Here is a 25,672-nt window from a genome sequence, read left to right as displayed (position 1 = left end):
GAAAACACAATACAATTACAAAAAAACCCCAGCAAAAATAAAAATAAAGAGCAATAGTTTTACAAGATTTTTTTTAATTTTAATCTCTTGTTAATACAGTAGGGAAATGAGGAAAAACTATTTATACAAGTAAATTTGTTTTTTTTTGTTATAGAAAGTGGTAATATGATGAAAAACAAATAAAACAAAGATTATTTTTTATTTGAATTATAAAATAGGTTGGGAGAAACTTTTAGTATTACAAGAATGAAATAATATTAAAAGCTAACAAAATAAATTCCCAAGAAAAAGACAATACAGTCAACATGAAGAACGAGTTGAATATGATTTTAGAAGCATAACATTGGGCACATACACTATTTTCAAAGTTGTAATATTAAACAAACAAAACAGAAACATTTTAAATGTTTTATAAAATTAAGTTGCGAAGAAGTTTTAGTATGACAAGAATGAAATCACCATATTAAAAGGAAAACATTTGAATTTCACAAGAAAAAGTTATAATTCTAAGACAATAAAAACAAAATATTATGAGGAACTATTATTTGATTTTAGAAGCATAATATTGAGGGGAAAATACATTATTTCTGAAGTTGTAGTATTAAACAAATATATTTTTAATGAAATTAGGTTGGGGAATTGTTTTTATTACATCACCATTTTTTCACAAGGAAAAGTTAGAATTTAAAGACTATTATGAGGAACTATTATTTTATTTTAAAAGCCTAACTTTGGGTACATACATTATTTTTTAAAGTTGTAATATTAAACAAACAAAACAAATTTATTTTTTTATTTTTATAAAATTAAGTTGTGAAGTTTTAATATGTCAAGAATGAAATCATCATATTAAAACATCTTAATTTCACAAGAAAAGGTTATAATTCCAACACAATAATAGCAAAATATTATGAGGAACTATTATTTGATTTTAGAAGCATAACATTGAGGGGAAACTAAATTATTTTTGAAGTTGTAATATTTAACAAACAAATATTTTTTTAATGAAATTAGGTTGGGGAATTTTTTTTATTACATCATATTAAAAGGGAAACCATTTTTCACAAGGAAAAGTTAGAATTTAAAGACTTTTATGAGGAACTATTATTTGATTTTAAAAGCATAACTTTTGAATATTAAAAAAGAAAAAATACTTTATTTTTAAGCTGTAATATTAAACGCACAACAACGAATAAAGATTTAGAGAAATTAGTTGGGGGAAAAATTTAAATATTACAAGAAAAAAAGTCCAATTATTATAGGATTAAAATCATAATAAGACTAAAGAAAAAATATAAAAAGAAAGTTAAAATATTTGTCAAAAAAGAAGAAACAGGGGGTGTTTGAATGTTGTCTGTCTGCGTTGGCCCTGTGATGAGGTGGACATTTGTCCAGGGTGTACCCCGCCTTCTGCCTGAGTGCAGCTGGGATAGGCTCCAGCACCCTCCGCGACCTCGAGAGGGACAAGCGGTAGAAAATGGATGGATGGATGGAAGATATCAAAATGTCACCTGTGTCCTTTGATTTTCAGTATGTGGTCCTTGATGGAAAAATTTAATATTGTGGTTTACTCGAGTTGAGGTTAAACTAACTTCTGTTTTCGTTGGACTTGCTAACTTTGTGATGATTGAATCGTCACAGAATGATAAATATGACAATATCCATTTAACAAAAATCCCGTGTGTGTTGCAGGTTACAATGCGGTGGCGTTCGATGGAGCCAGTAATTACGGTCACACTCCAACTCACCACAGCTCGCAGTTCTCCAACCACTCCTTCAAACACGAAGACTCTTTAAGTCACCAGAACGCCATCGGTATGTTTGAAAGTTGTAAAAGAATCAACGCTTTAAAAAAAAAAAAAGCCGACTGCATATTTATGAACATGCAAGCGCATCCACAGGCCTCACCGTGGGGACGTCTTCTGATGTCTCCACGGTGACCTGGCCTGCCACAGGAGTAAATCAGCCACATCCTGACCCACACACTCCCTTTGCTGCTTCTCTCATCCACGTTTTCATCCGCCCACTTTGTCCCCTTGTACGCTCCCTCTGCTCGTTATTAGTAAATACTGAAAAGTATGTTTTATGAACATTTTGGAACTTCAATGCAGCAAAAATAAGCATTTTTTTAAATGAAAATTGGATCTCAGAAAAGTGTCGAGGGAGCGATTCATTCTTGGCAGACGCTGGACAAATAAAAGGGTCTTACATATGAAAAATAAGTAGGCCATATAAAGATACAAATGTTAAAGTGGTGTAACATTACATAATCTAGTTTGTTGGCATCCACACAGTGTTAGCTATTCTTCATAACGTGATAGTGACATGAATTTACAGCTCCACTATAAACAGCATGTAAATACAATACATGCAACTATAACATGCATGAAAACATATTGCCATGTCAATAGGACATGAAAAAACAGGTGCTGTCAAAAAATAAACGTTTTTAACCCTTGTGTAATGTTCATATTGTTGTTACTCAGCCAGCGTTTGTGGGTCTGATGGACCCGTTGCATTTTGTGTCTTTTAATGCCTCACAATCAAACACTTTTATGTTAAAATACTGAACAGATGTTTACCTTATCCCAATAAACATCTGTTCAGTATTTTAACATAAAAGTGTTTGATTGTGAGCAGGGGCGCCGCTAGGGATTTTGGGCCCCATGAAAATAATCTTTACAGGGCCCCCAACACAGTGTCATTATTTTTTCTGTATTATAATTTCATCATCATTAGGGGCCTCTCTGGGCCCCCCTCCATCATGGGCCCCTAGAATCCGTCTCCTTTACCCCCCCTTTTCGGTGCCCCTGATTGTGAGGCATTAAAAGCCACAAAATGCAACGGGTCCATCAGACCCACAAACGCTGGCTGAGTAACAACAATATGAACGTTGCACGGAAAATTTACCTGCCGGTTTCTGCATCCCACAGGGATTCTTCTTTTGTGTTTCTGCACCTGCGGTTCCCACACAAGGTTGCAACATTGTTTGTCAACACTGTCTGCTCTCATTTTCTCGCACATTTGACCCTTTGACGTTCTGTGTACCTACACTGTGTCCTCCTCCTGTCTAGGCCTGCTGTGTGTGTGTGTGTGTGTGTGTGTGTGTGTGTGTGTGTGTGTGTGGTACACAGAACATCAATTTCCACACTTCTATTAGTCCCGGGTCCAGTGGACCCGGACATTTTATATGTAATAGAAATGTGTAGGGGGGTGTATGGTGTGTGGTCATTAAATATGTATTCTGATATATGTTCTTCACAGAAAATGAGCCAAAGTCGGTGAGTCTCAGTTTGAAAAATTAATTAATTGTATAATTTTTCTTTTAATAAAAAATGAAAACGGGTCCCACAGACCCGAACACCACACAAGGGTTAATCAGAATAATCACACTTTTGAATTTGAATTCATCACAGTTGCTCAACTTCTTTGTTACTGTTGTTGACAACATTGCCACAGGTGAACTTTACCGGCGTTGTTTATCTTCCACTGCTTTGTTTTTGCAAGCGGCTGCCTCCAAATGATGCTTTGCTTTTAGATAATATTTTAGCCTTTTTGTTCTGGGATTACGAAAATTAATCGCTGCAATTTTTTGCATATTAACTTGCTTGTATCTAAGACGGCAGCACGGTGAGAGAAGGGTTAGTGCGTCTGCCTCACAATACAAAGGTCCTGGGTTCGATCCTGCGCTCGGGATCTCTCTGTGTGGAGTTAGCATGTTCTCCCCGTGACTACGTGGATTCCCTCAAGGTACTCCGGCTTCCTCCCACCTCCAAAAACATGCACCTGGAGATAGGTTGATTGGCAACACTAAATTGGCCCGAGTGTGAATGTGAATGTGAATGTTGTCTGTCTATCTGTGTTGGCCCTGCGATGAGGTGGCGACTTGTCCAGGGTGTACCCCGCCTTCCGCCCGAATGCAGCTGGGATAGGCTCCAGCACCCCTGCAACCCCAAATTGGACAAGCGGTAGAAAATGGATGGATGGATGTATCCAAGACGGACTAAACATAAACATTTTTTAGAATTTGAAGCGAAATTTGCCTCCTCACTCACCTTTGACAAAGCATCCCACGCCGCCTTTCAGGTAATCATTTGCAGGCAAGATGAAAATAAAATTGTGTGATTAATCAGCATTTATGCATGAATAATTAGGTTAAAGTTAAAGTATTACTGATAGTCACACACACACTCGATGTGGTGAAATTACCCTCTGCATTTGACCCATCCCCTTGTTCCACCCCCTGGGAGGTGAGGGGAGCAGTGAGCAGCAGCGGTGGCCGCACTCGGGAATCATTTTTGGTGATTTAACCCCCAATTCCAACCCTTGGTGCTGAGTAATGGGTAATGGGTCCCATTTTTATAGTCTTTGGTATGACTCGGCCGGGGTTTGAACTCACGACCTACCAATCTCAGGGCGGACACTCTAACCACAAGGCCACTGAGCAGGTGGCAATGTTTTTGGGATTAATCACATGAGTTAACTTGTTAAGCTTGACAGCCCTAGAAAAAAAAAGACACACAGTAACAGCCTCGAGCAGAGCTGGGCAAATATTTTGACTCGGGGGCCACATTGAGAGAAAAATGTGTCTCGGGGGCCAATTGTGTCTAAATTATATATACACATTTAGCTGTAAAAGCTGTACAGTTTGTGAGTTTGGGTCCCTTTTTTTCAGGAACACTAATACCAAAAGTCACAATGTCCGATAGAATTCTACAAAAGTTATGACAGACCACTTGAAAAAAAACGGAATGGAATTTTACAATTTTTTTACTGAAAGGGACACCCAAAATGTACATGAAAATAAAGAAAGTATGATCAATATTAACTATGAACAATAAAACACTGAATATTAACAACATGTTAACGTCGCTCCTCTTTTACTTCTCAGACCAGCTCCTCGATAGTTGTGTATCTTTTACAATCAAGCAAAACACAACAAAAATGTAACAAACAGCAAAATATGAATGCAAAGGGTAATAAACACCTACAATATGATAGCTGAGATAGGCTCCAGCGCCCCCCGCGACCCCGAAGGGAATAAGCGGTAGAAAATGGATGGATGGATGGAATATGATATATTATCACTTTTATGCAGAAATTTTTTGTAAAAATTTGCTTCCGCATCTGTTCCTGACACATGCGTTTGGGGCTGGCTGCTCTGAAAACAAGCCCCGCCCACTCTGCTTTGTTCCTCCTCTGAGCAGCTGTGACGTAGATTACCGTAATAACTCGTATAACACTCAAAAGCGCAGATTTCAACCCTTGAAATACATTCTATAGTTCAAGACTTACGTACATTTAAAAGCATCACTGCAAATCATGATGGCGGCTACAGTTTTGATGTTAAAGGTCTAAAAAAATCATGTCGAACGTCCGGTGGGCCGGATTGAAAATCTTAATGGGTCGCATGTGGCCCACGGGGCCGTATTTTGCCTAGGTCTGGCCTAGAGTAACTGGAGAGTCCTACAAGTATACAAATACATTTACCATGAATACAACAAAGTTTTACTGTATATCTTAACTTTGAAGTGTAAGAAGAAGGTAACCAGTATTACACAATAAACCTGACTTTGATATAAGTGACACGTTTATGCCTGAAGGGGAACTGCACTTTTTTGATCGGAATTTTGCGCCATCATTCACAATCCTCATGTAAGACAAGCACACATATGTTTTTCTTTTTTTTAATGAATTATAAATTATATGAATTATGAATTATAAATATGAAAGCTAAAGTTTCCTTGCAATTAAAGTCAATAGGACTTGCTCTATTCTGTACAAAGGGCTTAAACTTATCCAAAAACCTCCATCTGCGTTTTATATACATGTTGTAAGTATATATATAATGTACCGTATTTTTCGGACTATAAGTCGCAGTTTTTTTCATAGTTTGTCCGGGGGTGCGACTTATACTCAGGAGCGACTTATGTGTGAAATTATTAACACATTACCGTAAAATATCAAATAATATTCACTTAAGAGACTAGACGTATAAGATTTCATGGGATTTAGCGATTAGGAGTGACAGATTGTTTGGTAAACGTATAGCATGTTCTATATGTTATAGTTATTTGAATGACTCTTACCATAATATGTTACGTTAACATACCAGGCACGTTCTCAGTTGGTTATTTATGCCTCATATAACGTACACTTATTCAGCCTGTTGTTCACTATTCTTTATTTATTTTAAATTGCCTTTCAAATGTCTATTCTTGGTGTTGGGTTTTATCAAATAAATTTCCCCCAAAAATGCGACTTACACTCTAGTGCAACTTTTATATGTTTTTTTTCCTTCTTTATTATGCATTTTCGGCAGGTGCGACTTATACTCCGGTGCGACTTATACTCCGAAAAATACGGTAGTAACAGGTACATTCGTAATAACATGTAATATTTACGTATTTTGCTAATTTTAAGCATTATTCGCGTTTTCCTTTGACAACATCACAGATTACTACTCACTGCCAACTTTATGATAGCCAACAAACATAATAAAACATCACACACTGCACAATGTCTGCTGATATTAGGATGCCGACTGTCAGGATGTTGATATATTTCTGTTTAGATGAAGAATGACTCCTATTCCTCGCGAAGGGTTAAAAAAAAGGTGGGTACAAACCAGCATCTTTAGGGTGTCTTTCTCGCCATCCCCGGGTCTGAATTGGCTGCCAAAGCACTGTAGAAAAAAAAAAGTTGAGGAAATGCACATTTTCAAGGCAAAATGATGCAACAAGATTTTTGCGTTTTCTCAACTTTTGACTACTATTGTTGACTTAACTAAGATTTACAAGTTGAGATAAGAGTTTTGTCAACTCGGATCTTCTTGTTCACCAATTATTATATTTTTGTGGGTAAAAATACATGGAATTGAAGCATTAATTTTATTGTTGGTCCCACAAAAATATAATAATCTGGTGAACAAGAAGATCCGAGTTGACATAACTCTTATCTCAACTTGTAAATCTTAGTTCAGTCAACAATAGTAGTCAAAAGTTGAGAAAACGCAAAAATCTTGTTGCATCATGTTGCCTTGAAAATTTGCGTTTTCTCAACTTTTTTTTTTTTTTTACAGTGAGTGTACCAACTTCCCAGTTTATGTCCACATCATTTTACTATCAGGGTGTGAAGTGTGATTTTTACTTTAGAATAAACTTTCACGAGCTCAGAGGCGAGAAAGCAGCTCAACAGCTGATGAAGTCAATAGGACGTTGGCGCTTTCTGATCAATGCATCGCTAAATATAGGCAACAATGACAACAATATCGCTAATATTTGATTAATTTCCAGCTCACAAAATGTAAATGGAGTATTGTTGGCGCTTTTTAGATGGTTATTAATTGGGGTTAATGGTTAGAATAAAGGCACTACACGCAATGACGCCATTAGCTCCGTTGAAAGCAGATGTTTATTTACGTGTGTTTACAAGTGTGTTTTTGTCACTAATAAGGAATGTGAATTATCGGCAAAATTCCCCAAAAAAGTGCAGTACCCTTTTGAAATGGATTTTGACTGCTTTGCATGTGAGTCCACTTTTTCTTCTTCTTTATTTCTCACATTTCTCCCACTTTTGGAATGAGTGTAGCAAATAACCTACCAAAAGCCAAAGAAGAAGCAAAGCACTCCTGCAGAGTTAAACCTCTGATGCTTGCTGTATTGGGCTTTCATAAGTCATACTGTTTGTGATATGAAATGTGTGTGAATTTAGAGGCGTACTATTCTGCTACATTCAGGCCGAGTTCTGAATTATAAATGTGTTCAACTCAAGAGGTTTCACTGCAAATGACAGGATTGTCCAAACTCCTTCCAGAAAAAATTCAAGGCTGTGGGAGGGCTATGATCATGTTTTTTGTACGTTAAAGATGTTAAAACCATTCAAATGTACAAGCCCCGTTTCCATATGAGTTGGGAAATTGTGTTAGATGTAAATATAAATGGAATACAATGATTTGCAAATCATTTTCAACCCATATTCAGTTGAATATGCTACAAAGACAACATATTTGATGTTCAAACTGATAAAATTTTTTTTGCAAATAATCATTAACTTTAGAATTTGATGCCAGCAACACACAAAAAAAAAGTTTATGAGTTTGAACATCAAATATCTTGTCTTTGTAGAGCATTCAATTGAATATGGGTTGAAAAGGATTTGCAAATCATTGTATTCCGTTTATATTTACATCTAACACAATTTCCCAACTTTTTTGGAAACGGGGTTTGTACAAGTGGTACTTCAACTTACGAGTACCCCAACTTAGAAATGTTTTGAGGAGTTTTTTAAGTTGCAAACATTCATTTGAGTTACGAGCATCTGTACTGCTTGTTGGTTGTAGCGATTGTCAGAATAAATCCTGTCAGAGCCGCCGCTAAACATCCGATCCTACTCGCCAGCAATAACCCGAAGCCAGAAAGCCACACAATCCTGCCCACCAACCGCGGGATCAAAGAGAAGAAGAAGCAGACGATACCCTCACAATTAGACATACAAACAATTAAAAACATAATCGGACATGTAGCCAACCTGGCGAGGAAGCCAGCCTACGTGCCCCATAAGGACGCCAAACGACAAAAACATTTATATATGAAAATATGGAGAAGCTGCCGATGATGTGCCTGATATGTTTATGTTTGTTCTTTTCTCCTGAAACTATAAACTGGATGGTCGAGCATAGGGTTGTAGGATATACCGGTATTAGTATAGTACCGCGATACTTATGAATCATATTCGATACTATACCGCCTCTAAAAAGTACCGTTCAACACCCCCCGCCCCCTGCTCCCCTGTTGTCGTCACGTCGCGTCATTGCTGGTTTATGACCAGAGGAGCATGTTCAGCAGCGCACAATCACGGCGTACTTACAAGCAGACGCAGTGTGTAGAGAGAAAAGGGAGAACGGACGCATTTTGGCTTAACAACAAAGATAAAAATTAAGTTATAACACTGAATCGCCCTCAGGAAGAGATGCTTTAAGACATGGCGAGCTAGCGTCAATCCCCGGTCTGCAGTGTTTTAGCTACTTCTAAATCACTAATCCTCGCCTCCATGGCGACAAATAAAGTCAGTTTCTTACAAGTATCATCCCTGCAGGACGAAGAATATCTAAACATGCTTCACTTCACACCGTAGCTCACTGACGTCACAATGTAAACAAACGCCATTGGTGGATCTACACCTGACATTCACTGTAATGATACCAAGTACAGGAGCGTATAATCGATACTACTATGATTACATCGATATCTTCTTTCGTTTTATAAAATTGTAAATTATGTTTATAAACTCAGGAAATAAGTCTTTGGACACATGAGGACTTTGAATATGACCAATGTATGATCCTGTAACTACTTGGTATCGGATTGATACCCAAATTTGTGGTATCATCCAAAACTAATATAAAGTATCAAACAACAGAAGAATAAGTGATTATTACATTTTAACGGAAGTGTAGATGGAACATGTTAAAAGATAAAGTAAGCAGATAATAACAGTAAATGAACAAGTAGATTAATAATTCATGTTCTACCACTTGTCCTTAATAATGTTGACAAAATAATAGAATGGAAAATAACACAATATGTTACTGCATATGTCAGCAGACTAATTAAGAGTCTTTGTTTGCTTACTTACTACTAAAAGACAAGTTGTCTAGTATGTTCACTATTTTATTTAAGGACAAACTTGCTATAAGAAACATATGTTTAATGTACTCTAAGATTTTTTGTTAAAATAAAGCCAATAATGCCATTTTTTGTGGTCCCCTTTATTTACAAAAGTACCGAAAAGTATCGAAACACATTTTGGTACCGGTATGGAGTCTTTTTATTTAAGATGTCCGTGTGCAACATAAACAACAAAAAACATTCCTATCGTTACACAAGGGAAAAGAAGCTTGAAGGAGATACGGTAGAATTACGCACTATAAGTTAAATGCTGTACATTATTATTGCATAACTTCATAAAACTACTGTAGTTGTTACTCGTACATTCTATTCTAATTCTATTTTTAATAAACAATATTTCTTATCTAAGAGTTAGTAATCAAAGAGGATGCTGACGCCACTGCTCTCCTCTCAACTGTGGAACATCCGTAACTCCCACATGCCGACATGTCAGCATGCTGTTTGTGGACCACAGCTCGGCGTTCAATGCCATCATCCCTGACATGCTGTCGGAGAATCTGACTTCCCTTGGTCTATACCAGGGGTCTGCAACCTGCGGCTCTCGAGCCACTTGCGGCTCTTTAGCGCCGCCCTAGTGGCTCCCTGGAGCTTTTTCAAAAATGTATGAAAATAAAAAAAGATAGGGGAAAAATATATTTTTGTTTTAATATGGTTTCTGTAGGAGGACAAACATCCCTACTTGTTAGAAATCCCACTGTTTATATTAAACATGACTATTTGATGAGAGTATTTAGTGAGCGCCGTTTTGTCCTTCTAATTTTGGCCGTCCTTGAACTGACCGTAGTTTGTTTACATGTATAACAATGCCACAGAAAGACATATTTTTTGCCACTCATTCTTTGTCTCATTTTGTCCACCAAACTTTTTATGCTGTGCACTAATGCACAAAGGTGAACTTTGTTGATGTTATTGACTTGTTTAGAGTGCTAATCAGGCATATTTGGCAAGCTAATCGATGCTAACACGCTATTTAGGCTAGCTGCATGTACATATTGCATCATTATGCCTCGTTTGTAGGTATTATTGAGCTCATTTAATTTCCTTAACTTAACTTAAACTATCATTTTGATAGTAGGCTAATATAGCTAATAAAGACACTTATATCATGTGTTGACTTCATTATATCACTTATAGAAGGCTTTAATTTTTTTGCGGCTCGAGACAGATTTGGTTTTTGTATTTTTGGTCCAACATTTTGGGTTGCCGACTCCTAGTCTATACAAAGGAGATGGTGGTCGATTTTAGGAGACAGAGAGGGAAACATGATCCACTTGTAGTAAAATGGAACATGCGTAAAGCCTCCTTAAAGTTCCTGGGAACATACATCTTGGAGGACCTCACATGGACTTTCAACATCACTGGTCATAAAGGCACGGCAGAGACTCCACTTCCATCATGTGCTGTGGAGGAACCAGCTGGAGGAGAAACTGCGAGTATCTTTTTATGGGGCCACCATAGAGCCGGTGCTGCGTGACTGTGAGGGCCTGCAGAGGGTGAGCAGGACAACGGAGAAGATTATCGGCTGCCCTCTCCCCTTCCTAGACCAGTGTTTTTCAACCTTTTTTGAGCCAAGGCACATTTTTTTCATGAAAAAAAATACGAATGCACACCACCAGCAGAAAATGTTAAAAAATGAAACTCCACCAGGTTGTCGTGCCTTATTTTCAGTTTGTTGTTGTTTCCTGTGTGTCGTGCTTTAGTTCCTGTCTTGTTTTGTTGGTGTTCTCCAGTAGCAGCTGCACACCTTCCTTTGAGCGCTATTGGCCGCATCCGGTGTGTTTTCAGCAATCAAGACTATTGAAGTTGCGCGTACGCTATCCTTCTATGTGGGGACATTGTTGATTGTCATGTCGTGTACGGATGTGCTTTGTGGACGCCGTCTTTGCTCCACACGCTGTAAGTTTTTGCTGTCGTCCAGCATTCTGTTTTTGTTTACTTTGTAGCCAGTTCAGTTTTACTTTTGTTTTACATAGCCATCCCTATGCTTCAGTGCCTTTTCCTAGCAGGACTTGCCTTTTGTCAATTTTTGGTTTAAGCGTTACATACCTTTTTACCTGCACGCTGTCTCCCGCTGTGCTCTGCATATTGGGATCACGACAAACCATCCTCGACGCGTTCCGACTTCAATCAATGTTTATTTATATAGCCCTAAATCACAAGTGTCTCAAAGGGCTGCACAAGCCACAACGACATCCTCGGTACAGAGCCCACATAAGGGCAAGGAAAAACTCACCCCAGTGGGACGTCGATGTGAATGACTATGAGAAACCTTGGAGAGGACCGCATATGTGGGTAACCCCCCCCCCCCTCCCTAGGGGAGACCGAATGCAATGAATGTCGAGTGGGTCTGACATGTGAGAGTCCAGTCCGTAGTGGATCCAACATAATAGTTAGAGTCCAGTCCATAGTGGGGTCAGCAGAAAACCATCCCGAGCGGAGACGGGTCAGCAGCGCAGAGATGTTCCCAACCGATGCACAGGCGAGCGGTCCACCCCGGGTCCCGACTCTGGACAGCCAGCACTTCATCCATGGCCACCGGACCTGCCCCCCCCCCCCCCCCCCCCTCCACAAGGAAGAGGGGAGCAGAGGAGAAAGGAAAAGAAACGGCAGATCAACTGGTCTAAAAAAGGGGGGCTATTTAAAGGCTAGAGTATACAAATGAGTTTTGAGATGGGACTTAAATGCTTCTACTGAGGTAGCATCTCTAACTGTTACCGGGAGGGCATTCCATAGTACTGGAGCCCGAATAGAAAACGCTCTATAGCCCGCAGACTTTTTTTGGGCTCTGGGAATCACTAATAAGCCAGAGTTCTTTGAACGCAGATTTCTTGCCGGGACATATGGTACAATACAATCAGCAAGATAGGATGGAGCTAGACCGTGTAGTATTTTATACGTAAGTAGTAAAACCTTAAAGTCACATCTTAAGTGCACAGGAAGCCAGTGCAGGTGAGCCAGTATAGGTATATATATAGGTATATATGTATATAAAGGTATATACAGTATAGGCGTAATATGATCAAACTTTCTTGTTCTTGTCAAAAGTCTAGCAGCCGCATTTTGTACCAACTGTAATCTTTTAATGCTAGACATAGGGAGACCCGAAAATAATACGTTACAGTAATCGAGACGAGACGTAACGAACGCATGAATAATGATCTCAGCGTCGCTAGTGGATATAATAGAACAAATTTTAGCGATATTACGGAGATGAAAGAAGGCCGTTTTAGTAACACTCTTAATGTATGACTCAAAGGAGAGAGTTGGGTCGAAGATAATACCCAGATTCTTTACCGAGTCGCCTTGTGTAATTGTTTGGTTGTCAAATGTTAAGGTGGTATTATTAAATAAATGTCGGTGTCTCGCAGGACCGATAATCAGCATTTCCGTTTTCTTGGAGTTAAGTTGCAAGACTTCTACAATGCAATGAACTACCTGCCGCCACCTACTGTTATGGAGTATTACAAGATTACCCTGCCAAGTTCTACACAGCACAGGCACTAGACAACGGCACTGTCCTAGAGGATATCGCTTGCCCTTACTGCCTCAACAGAGCAAAGAACGTCGCGGCAGACAGCTCTCACCCTGCTCACCTTTTGTTCAACCTGCTGCCACCAGGGTAGAGATTGCAGTCACACAAGAGCAGGTCAAACATAGTTAAACACAGTTTTACCTGTGGACCATTTGGCAATTGAATCTGTACCAAAAGTTTTAAAACCCGTGGAGATTCCAGGCCATAGCTACCAGACTCTGGAACAATTTGCACCAGTCCCTCTGTGATCTTGACTGTGTTGACACTTTTAAGAAACATTTGAAAACTTCTCTTTTTAGTAAAGCTTTTAACTATCACATTTAATCCACTTCGTATCCTTTTTATGATGTTGCCCCTTTTACTTCACCTATGTTTTGTACGGCGCTTTGTGATTTTGTCTGTGAAAAGCGCTTTATAAATATAATGTACTTACTTACTTACTTACACTGTTTGTCACTGTTGCACTGCGTTTTCTACTGGTATTTATTTTTAGCACGTTTTTTATTGTTTATATTGTATTTCAGCATATATTGTATTTTCGTCATTCTCTCATGTTTGACGATAAAAAAGCGTTCTATTCTCTTCTATTCTAGTTTTTCTTTTTAAAAGGCATGTTAAAATTGTGCCGTTTTGGGGTCCCAAGCATCAATTAAATTGACTTTGCTTAATTTCAGTGGGAGACGTTGATTTGAGATACACACATTGAGTTTGAGATTGGGTCATGTTTTCCATGATTTGGTCCTTTAATTCATCCATCCATCCATTTTGTACCGCTTATTCCATTCTGGGTCACGGGGGGCGCTGGAGCCTATCTCAGCTACAATCGGGCGGAAGGCGGGGTACACCCTGGACAAGTCGCCACCTCATCGCAGGGCCAACACAGATAGACAGACAACATTCACATATTCGGTCCTTCTCAAATAGCCTCAAACATGCTTTTTTGCCCTACTAAAAAATGACCACATGCTGGCTTCACTGTGACTATGGTGTTACTGTTTACTGTTACTGTTTTCTTCAATGTTAATAAGGATGCAATGTTACAGTATACTGAGGTGTACTTCTAACAATTTTATAGACAAATGATACTGTTTATAGTCATGACATTTTCTTCGTCTTTGGGTGGTGGGAGGGGTGTAACAGAAAATAAACAATTGAGAGGCACTGCTTTAATTCAGTGAAGATTATCCACTTATTTTTCCCAGCATTCCCCTTCATACTCACTTTCTTCCTTCCAATGGTTGGGGGAAAAAAAGTTGTGTTTTTCTTACTTTCCGTTTAATAGCTAGCTAAATTAGCCAATGCTAGGGAGTGAGACACCGGATGATTTTTTGCTCACAACCTAAAACATAACAATTAACTGAAAGACAGCTTATGTAGGCTGACCATACGCCCTCTTTTACCCGGACATGTCCTCTTTTGCGGGACTGTCCGGTGTGTCCGGGCGGGGTTTCTTAAATGCCTCAAATGTCCGGCATTTTGAGTTAGGGTTGCGTGTATTTTCAATGTACGTCCAGGGTTAAGAAGGGGTTAAACAAAACAAACTGTGAAGGTGTGCGCACGCAGAAACATTCTTGTGGGAGGGGCAGAGACAGAGAGCGAGATAGCTAGTGAGTGGAGAGACGGACATGAAAACAAGAAATGCCGAAACGTAAATGCAACTTCACGGATGATTTGCGGGAAAAGTATTCGTGTTTTGAATGAATGAATGAAATAAGTTTATTTCGGTCATATAATCAACCATCAACCATTAACCATTTTGTGTGACCAGTTTAAGAGTACAGACTATACATATTTAACAATCATACACATTTACACACAAAAGGAAAAGAAAAGAAAAAGCATGACCGTAAAAGGAATAGGCTGAAGCCAAAGCTTATATTTGCCTATCCTAAACCTTCACTGAAAATAAGATTACCTGGAACATCAACGTTAAAGTAAGAGATGAACGTTAAAGTAAGAGATGAAAGTAATTGTTACTATATTTTATAATTTTCAATTATTTCACCTTCCAATGTTTTCTTAAACCTTAACAAAGAAGTACATGTCTTCAGCTCATCACTGAGCTTGTTCCACCATTTAACTCCTAAAACTGAAATACATTTGTATTTAATATTAGTTCTTGCTTTACCTATTTCAAAAATCAATATCCCCCGTAAATTATAGTTTTCTCCTCTTAATTGAAATAACCTAAGAATACAAGCTGGAAGGCTGTTGTTCTTTACTCGAAACATCATTTCCATTGTTTTTAAAAACACAATATCTGAACATTTTAACACATTACAACTTATAAATAATGGATTGGTATGTTCATAGTAGCACACTTTGTGTATTATTCTAATGACCCTTTTTTGGAGTTTAAATATTGGGAAAAATAAAAAAATGATATAACATATGCAGACATTTCTTATTCAGCATGTGTTTTACTTTATAAAGAATGGCAATGGATTTGGATATTTTTCTCTTTTTATATTTAATATGCGGTTTCCAACATAATTTATGATCAATTATTATTCCCAAGAATTTAGTTTCATATACTCTATCAATTTCCACTTGATTTAATTTTAATTTTGCTTCACAATTTGTCCTTGCACCACTAAACACCATGAGTTTTCGTCCTGGCCGTGACACATGGAAAGCAGAATGCAGTGTGTGCAAAGCAGGAACGTATATATCTGTGGCAAATAAAGGGGCCAAAGATCTACAAGCCCATATCGACACTACAAAGCACAAAACGGCTGTGCAGGGCGAGAGCTCGTCTGCTGTTTTTGTTTAAATTTAACTAACTTGTTTTGAGGCATTATTTATGTTTAGATTATATACAAGAGGTTATTTTGAATATTTCTATCTCTGCACTTTTTTTTTTGTACAAAATTGTGAATGTTACAGAAAATAAGTGTGACTTATTTTGTTATACTGTCATGTCAACCAGTGTTGGCGTTAACACACTTTTTGTGTCTTTTTAACGCATTGAAATCAGAAAGGACGCAGATTTTGATTTGTTTTTTACCATTTGCGGCCCACAGCTGTTTTAAAGGCCCACGGCACATTCTAAAAATACTATTAAAATAAACAAAAACATAACAAAAGTGAAATAAAAAAGCTTACAGGTGAAATGTAATTTAGAAAAAGTTGCAATGTTGAAACAAAAAACAAAGCTGTTTTTTTTCATTCAAACTGTCATTGCTCAAAACATAATATTGAATCAAAATCAATGTTATCATGAATTATTGACCTATCAAAAGTTCCGATTACTTCACATCAAATATTCCACTTTGAAAACTATTTTTGGTGGAAGATGTTGTATATTTTGTGTGTTTGCCATTGAAAACATAGTTTTGTTTGACAAAAAAGGGTGGAAAACAAACAAACAAACAAAACAACATAAAAAACTAAAACATTTTGAAATGAGGGATGGATCTGAAGTTGATGTAGACTCCAGAGATTTAAGTGTTAAATATAAAATGTATGTATGCCCTGGCACACCATTATCATCATTTCATGACCCAAGCAAAACACTTTTTACACTTTTATACTGAAATAAATACACCTATAACATAGAAAAAACTACCAGCAGCGGTAAAGTTTAGATCCATGAAGGAAAGAAGAAAGTGAATGAATGTTTATAACTGAATACATTTACATATGCATACACATTTGTTTTCTTTTGTATTATTTTTTTTAATGAATTAAGTAATGTTTATGACAACCTTTTTTCCAAAACACAATATAGAATGTGAGATATAACAGGATAATGCATACATTTGTCATTTGTTTTCAAAACGCTTACAAAAAAGTGGGACCCCAAAAATTTACTGTGGGACCCCATTTTTATGACTTGATGGGGTCCCTGGGACCCCATTTTGAAAATTCCTAGCGCCAACACTACTGTCAACAGAGGAGGAAAAAATGCTTTATTTAAATAAATATATTATCTATAAAGAAAGTTCGAGTATCATTGGCAAATTTTCACCTAGTCCCGGCCTTGGCGTGCTACCCGCCTTGCCACGCATATATGTGTCCTCTTTTTGGGATTTCAGAATATGGTCAGCCTACCTTATGAGCTGGAACACTCGTAAACCAAGGTACTCTATAAGCTATCTGAACAAAACATCCACATATGCTCGTACAACACTTAAAACCTTTAGCATATGTGGAATTAAATTATGGAATGGATTAACCAAAGAAATCTAACAAAGCACCAATATGATTCAGTTTAAGAGACTGTTCAAACTACAAGTGTTCACAAAGTACACAGAACAAGAATTATGATAAACATCTTGAACCCTTTTTTTTCTTTTGAGTTAAAGATTATTTATGTATTTAATATTTGTTTACTTACTATGGTATTGTTGCGCTTGTAACGCGAAAGCAAGACAACTTGAAGTATCTTTTGACACACAAAAACGTGTGCGCCGTTTATACGATCAAAGACGAGAATGAATGACACCTAACATCAAGCGACTCGAAATGGCGGTCACAACAAACCCCCACCTTTGGGTAAATCTCCTGACGGTCACTTGAAGGGGCCGCTCCGAATTACTCACTCTTAACTGCATATATGAATGCTAAACAAGAACAACATTGTTATGTGCACAATCGAACAATGACAGTGAATAATGACGACAAAGTCAAGTAAACAGGTGTGGTGACTTAAGTCCTTAAAGCAGTGGTTCTTAACCTGGGTTCGATCAAACCCTAGGGGTTCGGTGAGTCGGGCTCAGCGGTTCGGCGGAGGTCAAAACGCACCCGACTCATCGTGTAAATAAAAACTTCTCCCTATTGGTGTATTACGGATACGGCAACAGCTGACTGGTTTGCAGGTGTGTAATTTGTTGTGAGTTTATGCACTGTGTTGGTTTTGTTCTTTGAACAAGGTGATGTTCATGCACGGTTCATTTTGTGCACCAGTAATAAAACATGGTAACACTTTAGTATGGAGAACATATTCACCATTAATTAGTTGCTTATTAACATGCAAGTTAGTAACATATTGGCTCTTAACTAGTCATTATTAAGTACTTATTAATGCCTTATTTGGCATGGCCTTATTATAACCCTAACCCTCTAACCCTGACCCTAACCCTCTAACCATGGCCCTAACCCTCTAACCCTAACACTAATCAAAAAACTCTAAATTAAGTCTTTGTTACTTAGAATATGTTCCCCATATTAAAGTGTTACCAAAAACATATAACTTTGTCTTGAATTTGAAAAAAAACATTTTATTTTTCACTAAAGAAGGGTTCGGTGAGGTACCTCCAACAAGGTTAAGAACCACTGCCTTAAAGCAACCGCTACAGTATATTAATTATTTATTATTTATTTATTCACTGTTCTGTTACAGAGAAGAAGGACATTGGATAAAATTGCTATGATATGAAAAGGTGTAGGATTAAATAAGCTCAGCTTCTTCCTACTCCTTTTCGGAAGTGCTGTAATGAAACAACTGGAAATATGTGATGCATTACATTGTATTGTATGCATGTTGGAAATAAACTGAACTGAACATGTTACCTTTTGTGTTGTAGTTAACTAAGAAAAATAGTAAATAGTGTAAATTCTAATAATTATTTATCTTATTATCAATTAGTTGTATTTTTACAACATGCCAAGGCCCAAGTATAAGACAAGCAGTGTGTGATTATACCATATTTTCAAACAGTTATTTAGACAGTACAGGTAGAAATAAATGCTTATCCTGTATCTTGTGTGTCCATGCAAATGTGTATGTAAATGTGTGTGTACCCTTGCAGCAGAGCAGCAGTATTCGATGGCCCCTTCCATGTACGGATGTCACACACCTTCAGACAGCTGTGCAGGCAGCCAGGCTCTGCTGCTGAGGAACCCGTACAACAGGTAACACACTCCAACACACACTCAGACCACAACCCCTGTGTATGTGCACCAGTGACGTGCGGTGAGGTTCATGGCTGGTGAGGCACTGACTTCATCACAGTCAGATTTACAAACATATGAACCCTAAAGAGTATCTTATTCACCATTTTATTGGCAGCAGTTAACGGGTTATGTTTAAAAGCTCATACCAGCATTCTTCCATGCTTGGCACTCAGTATCAAGGGTTGGAATTGGGGGTTAAATCACCAAAAATGATTCCCGGGCGCGGCGCCACTGCCGCCGCTGCTGCCGCTGCTGCCGCTGCTGCCGCTGCTGCCCAATGCTCCCCTCACCTCCCAGGGGGTGAACAAGGGGATGGGTCAAATGCAGAGGACAAATTTCACCACACCTAGTGTGTGTGTGACAATCATTGGTACTTTAACTTAACTTTAACTTTACACATACAAACTGTAGCACACAAAAAAGCACATTTAATAAAAAAAAACCTTATTATGGTCTTACCTTTACTTATCAATGAAGTCCATGCGCAGCTCCTTTTGAACAAAAGCATCGATAACTTGTTTATAGAAGTCTTCCTTTGTCATGACTTGGTCCTGGGTGTTTGCTTTTCCGGGATGCAACGGAAAGTTGGCTCGGGCGAGACGGGAATGTAAGTACATTTTTATTTAAACACTATAACTACAAAAAAAAAGGAAGTAAACAAAAGGCGAGCACAATGGCGGAGAACAAACTATGAAACCAAAAAGACTATAAACATGGAACAAAAACTTACTTTGGCATGGTACATGAAGCAGGATCTAAGAGGATGAAGAGTGTGTAGAGCATAATTGTGGGAAGTCGTCAGAACGACAAACTGAAAACAATTAACTTAAATACTATAGACATGATTAACGAAAACAGGTGCGTGACTCAAAACGTGAAACAGGTGCGTGACGTGACAGGTGAAAACTAATGGTTGCTATGGTGACAAAACAAAAGTGCACAAAAAGTCCAAAAACAAAACCGAACATGACTAAAACAAAAAGCATGATCACACAGACATGACATCCTTATCTTTCTTCAGTTTTAAAAGTCTCTCTGTCTCGATGGAGATCTTCCTTTAATTATTACCTCCTGCTTCGATTGAAAGTCCAGTTTAGAAAACTGTTTTATTTTAGAAATGTAATCCTCCATGTCCAGGCAAGAGAAAAAAATAAATGATCGCTGCTAACTGTTGCTGCTTGTTGTCACTTCTTCTGCAGCCGAGTAGTCGCATGAATGATCTCTGGGATCACTAGCGCCCTCTACCACCAGGAGGCGGGATTACTGCGAGCCTCACACAGTGTGTCTTTTGCAGCCGTTTTATGATTGCTCAGCACAAGAAATACGTTACACACATACAGTTGTTGACAAAATACACTGTACATTATATACCTCAGCTAACTAAACTATGGAAATGTATAATATAATTCATATAGCAATACCGTCTCACTGCACAGCAGGCCAGCAGTTAGCCGAGTCATTGCCCAATCCATGGTGAGGCTCAACTGAGTGACGTGCCTCAACTGGCTGCTGACTCATTGCAAGTCTCTTCTCAGTATTTGAACGGAAATGTGAAAATTCAGCGATTTTGAATCAAAATAATCTAAAACTCGTGAAGTTAAATGGAAAATAACTTCATAGTATAATCACTGGATACATATAACAATTAAATTTTTTTTTCCTTCTTTTTAAATTTTTTTTCTTTCCATGATGGCACGTGAGGCCCCGCCTCACCTGCCTCCCCTGACTGCACGTCACTGATGTGCACACAGTGGGTACTAAATAGTGAAGCGCAATGCAAAATCTATGTTCATGAGAAAGAGCAGCAATCAGAACTTGTGGAACTATTGTTGATTGTTTCATGCAAAGAGATCCATCATTCAGCCAAGGGTGGCAGGATGCATTTTGGACAGGATGTTTACCTTCAGAATAGGTCTCTTTGCCATAACTGCTTCCTCCCCGTGTTGTTCTGCTTCCTTGTCTGGTGCTGGTGTATGCACGCTTAGACCAAAGCAGCGTTTCGAAAAGCATTTCTAAGTTGAAGGTTTTTGAGACGCCCATAGAGGTTCTGGCGCCAGTGCACTTTTTTTTGGCAGGCTGTGACAGGAAGCGGAACATTTGTTGACCTGCTAAGTCTGACTATACCAGAAAATATAACATACTGTCGTACCTTGGGATACGAGTCTACACTGGAACCTTGATTCAAGAACTGAATCGGTTCTTGAACAGGACTTGTAAATAGAGAAGTTTGTATATAGAAGCAAATTTGTCCATAAGAAACAATGTAAAAATGAATAATGGATTCCAGCCTCCACAAAAGTCCATATTTTAGTGAATGTTTGTACACTTTGAACACAATATATACTATTATAAAATAGAATCATATAATAGTATGCAATATCAATGTATACTGTTATACAGTACTGTATATCAAAAACAACTACCTGAACTGTCCTCTTTTTCAGCCGCCCTGCCGACACATACACACTGTCACTAGCCCTGTGGTGCACTCCGAGTTTGAAATCGCAAAACTCCTTTACTTTAACAGCCAGGTCGCTGCAATGATTCTAATTTAAAAACATAGATCTATTTTACCTTGTTGGTTAATCTCCTTGGTGTACAAAGGAAGAGAGGAGGTGTGGGAGATAGTGTCGACAACGCTGTGGATTCTTCCTGAATGTTTCAAACCACACGTACATTGCTTTCTTTGGATTAATGTTGAGCTTCAAAACTAAAATAAAAATGTATACTATTATACAGTACTGTATGTCAAACAAACACAACAAGAGGGTGATGGTTCAATGTTCTATTTCCAAAACATAAAAAAAACTACCTCAACTGTCCTCTTTTCCAGCCGCCCTGCCGACACACACACACTGTCACTAGCCCTGTGGTGCATTCACAGTTTGAAATCGCAAAACTCTTTAACTTTAACAGCCAGGTCGCTGCAATGATTAGCAATACAAAATAAAATCAATTTTACCTTGTTGGTTAATCTCCTTGGTGTTCAAAGGAAGAGAGGAGGTGTGGGAGGTAGCGTCGACAACGCTGTGGATTCTTCCTGAATGTTTCAAACCACACGTACATTGCTTTCTTTGGATTAATGTTGAGCTAGCAAAACTAAAAGAAAAATGTATACTATTATACAGTACTGTATGTCAAACAAACACAACAAGAGGGTGATGGTTCAATGTTCTATTTCCAAAACATAAAAAAAACTACCTCAACTGTCCTCTTTTCAGCCGCCCTGCCGACACACACACACTGTCACTAGCCCTGTGGTGCATTCACAGTTTGAAATCGCAAAACTCTTTAACTTTAACAGCCAGGTCGCTGCAATGATTAGCAATACAAAATAAAATAAATTTTACCTTGTTGGTTAATCTCCTTTGTGTTCAAAGGAAGAAAGGAGGTGTGGGAGGTAGCGTCGACAACGCTGTGGATTCTTCCTGAATGTTTCAAACCACACGTACATTGCTTTCTTTGGATTAATGTTGAGCTAGCAAAACTAAAAGAAAAATGTATACTATTATACAGTACTGTATGTCAAACAAACACAACAAGAGGGTGATGGTTCAATGTTCTATTTACAAAACATAAAAAAACTACCTCAACTGTCCTCTTTTTCAGCCGCCCTGCCGACACACACACACTGTCACTAGCTCTGTGGTGCATTCACAGTTTGAAATCGCAAAACTCTTTAACTTTAACAGCCAGGTCGCTGCAATGATTAGCAATAAAAAATAAAATCAATTTTACCTTGTTGGTTAATCTCCTTGGTGTTCAAAGGAAGAGAGGAGGTGTGGGAGATAGCATCGACAACGCTGTGGATTCTTCCTGAATGTTTCAAACCACACGTACATTGCTTTTTTTTGGATTAATGTTGAGCTAGTAAATCTAAAAGAAAAATGTAAAAATGCTAAAAAACACTTTAAAGAGCACACAACGTTGCACAGTATGGTACTCTACTGACTGAATAAGCACCGGAGATTGATCAGTTCACTCACAATGGATGTGCTGCTGGGCACAAAATGGCTGCGCTGCATTAAACGTTAGTACACAGAGACAAGGTTCGTACAACAAAGCATATTTTTATTTGGTCTGTGGTTCAAATCGAAAGGTTTATACATTGAGGGCTTCGTAAATCCAGGTTCTTATGTATATGCTAGCTTAACTGGGAAGCCTACAGAAGCTTCAGTTTGCGTTTTTTTAAAAGCTTGTTTTTAAACGAGCTGCAAAAATATTATCATGCTCTCTTCCTGGTCCGGCCAAATTCTACAGGAATATATACTATCCAGGATATAATCTTTTTTTTAAAATATTTTTGTTTTTCAAGATCACTTTTGTGTGCGCGCAAAATGTAATTAGTAATTTAGATAAATATATACATTTATTTGTAAAATATGTTCTCTAAAGCACTATTGGTATCATAGGCTAGCTGTTAGAGATGTCCTTAAATTGATTAAATAAAACCAAAAACCTCTGAACTCAGCATTTCCTGTTAAAATGATCATCCATCTATAACCAGTCATACATTTGTTATACTGCTTGTTCTCATTTGGCTCACAGGTGGTCTGGAACCTATCCCAGTTTGTTTGTACAGTTAAAAAAAACCCATATAAGATTATTATAAAAAATAAATTCCAATGTATGTATTTAATTCAAGGACAGCGCACATTAATAAACATTTTTGTAACTGTGTCTGGTGTTAGCCATAGAGCTTATTTTCAACTGTGGTCACTGGGCAATATATAACATGCCAACAATTAATAGCAATACGATATAACAGGACATAATGATAGCAATGCAATTATTACATAACATATAGATAACAAAGTTATGACAGTGAACATATGCAGTGCATAGCCTTACATACAAAACCCAAAACCAGTGAAGTTGGCACGTTGTGTAAATCGTAAATAAAAACAGAATACAATGATTTACAAATCCTTTTTAACCTATATTCAATTGAATAGACTGCAAAGACAAGATACTTAACGTTCGAACTGGAAAACTTTGTTATTTTTGCAAATATTACCTCTTTTGGAATTTGATGCCTGCAACATGTTTCAAAGCTGGCATAAGTGGCAAAAAAGACTGAGAAAGTTGAGAAATGCTCATCAAAGACTTATTTAGAAAACCCCACAGGTGAACAGGCTAATTGGGAACAGGTGGGTGCCATGATTGGGTATAAAAGCAGCTTCCATGAAATGCTCAGTCATTCACAAACAAGGATGGGGCGAGGGTCACCACTTTGTCAACAAGTGCGTGAGCAAATTGTCGAACAGTTTATGAACAACATTTCTCAACCAGCTATTGCAAGGAATTTAGGGATTTCACCATCTACGGTCCGTAATATCATCAAAAGGTTCAGAGAATCTGGAGAAATCACTGCACCTAAGCAAGGATATTACGGACCTTCAATCCCTCAGGCGGTACTGCATCAAAAACTGACACCAGTGGGTAAAGGATATCACCACATGGGCTCAGGAACACTTCAGAAAACCACTGTCAGTAACTACAGTTGGTTGCTACATCTGTAAGTGCAAGTTAAAACTCTACTATGCAAAGCAAAAGCCATTTATCAACGACACCCAGAAACGCCGCCGGCCCGAGCTCATCTAAGATGGACTGATGCAAAGTGGAAAAGTGTTCTCTGGTCTGACGAGTCTACATTTCAAATTGTTTTTGGAAACTGTGCACGTTGTGTCCTCCGTAACACCTGAAGTCCAGACCTGTCTCCCATTGAAAATGTGTAGCGCAATATGACGCGTAAAATACCACTTTCTTTCTTTCTTTCTTTTTTTCTTTAGTTTATTTCGAACATGAACACATTTACAGCATAATACATCACAGTTTCATATCATTTCATTTTACATCATGTACGAAAAGGAGTAGGAAGAAGCAAAGCTTATTTAATCCTACCCCTTTCCCACTTCAGAGCGTTTACAAATATATACAATCATTTACAAATATATACAATCATTTACTGACCTTTTTATAATAAAATAACATCTGTGAATTAGTATATACATCAGTTTTACAGCTTTACTCTGCGTTTGCATGTTGTTACGTTTCCAAATGAAACATTCCGCAAATGCCCGTGATAATGTTTTGCTTCAGTGTAGCAGCAAAAGACTCTCTGCAACGATGCATGTCTGTGTGTGTGTGTGTGTGTGTGTGTGTGTGTGTGTGTGTGTGTGTGTGTGTGTGTGTGTGTGTGTGTGTGTGTGTGTGTGTGCATCAGTGAAAAAGGGATGGGGGTGGACATGAACTTGGAGGTCTTCTTTGTCATAAACATAACTGATATCTTGTGAGTAAAAACACGCACGCTTACATATTGTCGGAGTTGAGTTTTCTAATCTTGCAGCCTGGTACTAGCAGGCCTGTATTTACTCTGCAGGTTGTCAGATGAAGACAAAACATGCTGAAGTCAAATTACTAAGTAATGTTAAGATACTTTAGTCAAGTTAATGTGGCCGGCTCTAAAAGACCCGTTTGTGATTAAAATGGAATTTTTTTGTCTTCAATCATGATGCTAAATCCTGTGTTCAGTCCCTGCTGTCTGTGTGTG

The 25,672-nt window shown here is 38.0% G+C and overlaps 1 protein-coding gene across 5 annotated transcripts in view; it reads left to right on the top strand.

Annotated features, from left to right (window-relative positions):
- The window catches only part of wt1a (WT1 transcription factor a), an 80,666-nt gene that overhangs the window by 3,444 nt on the left and 51,550 nt on the right, over positions 1 to 25,672 (top strand). For all 5 annotated transcript variants that reach the window (XM_072913937.1, XM_061969826.2, XM_061969824.2 and 2 more), the window contains 2 exons: positions 1,693 to 1,815; positions 18,975 to 19,077. In XM_072913937.1, the coding sequence (XP_072770038.1) occupies positions 1,693 to 1,815; positions 18,975 to 19,077 (226 nt within the window). The remainder of the gene's footprint in view (positions 1 to 1,692; positions 1,816 to 18,974; positions 19,078 to 25,672) is intronic.

This window comes from Nerophis lumbriciformis, linkage group LG10 (genome assembly GCF_033978685.3).
Source record: "Nerophis lumbriciformis linkage group LG10, RoL_Nlum_v2.1, whole genome shotgun sequence".
NCBI lineage: Eukaryota > Metazoa > Chordata > Actinopteri > Syngnathiformes > Syngnathidae > Nerophis > Nerophis lumbriciformis.
Note: the sequence above shows the minus strand (reverse complement) of the source record. Positions and strands in the feature narration are given on the sequence as shown.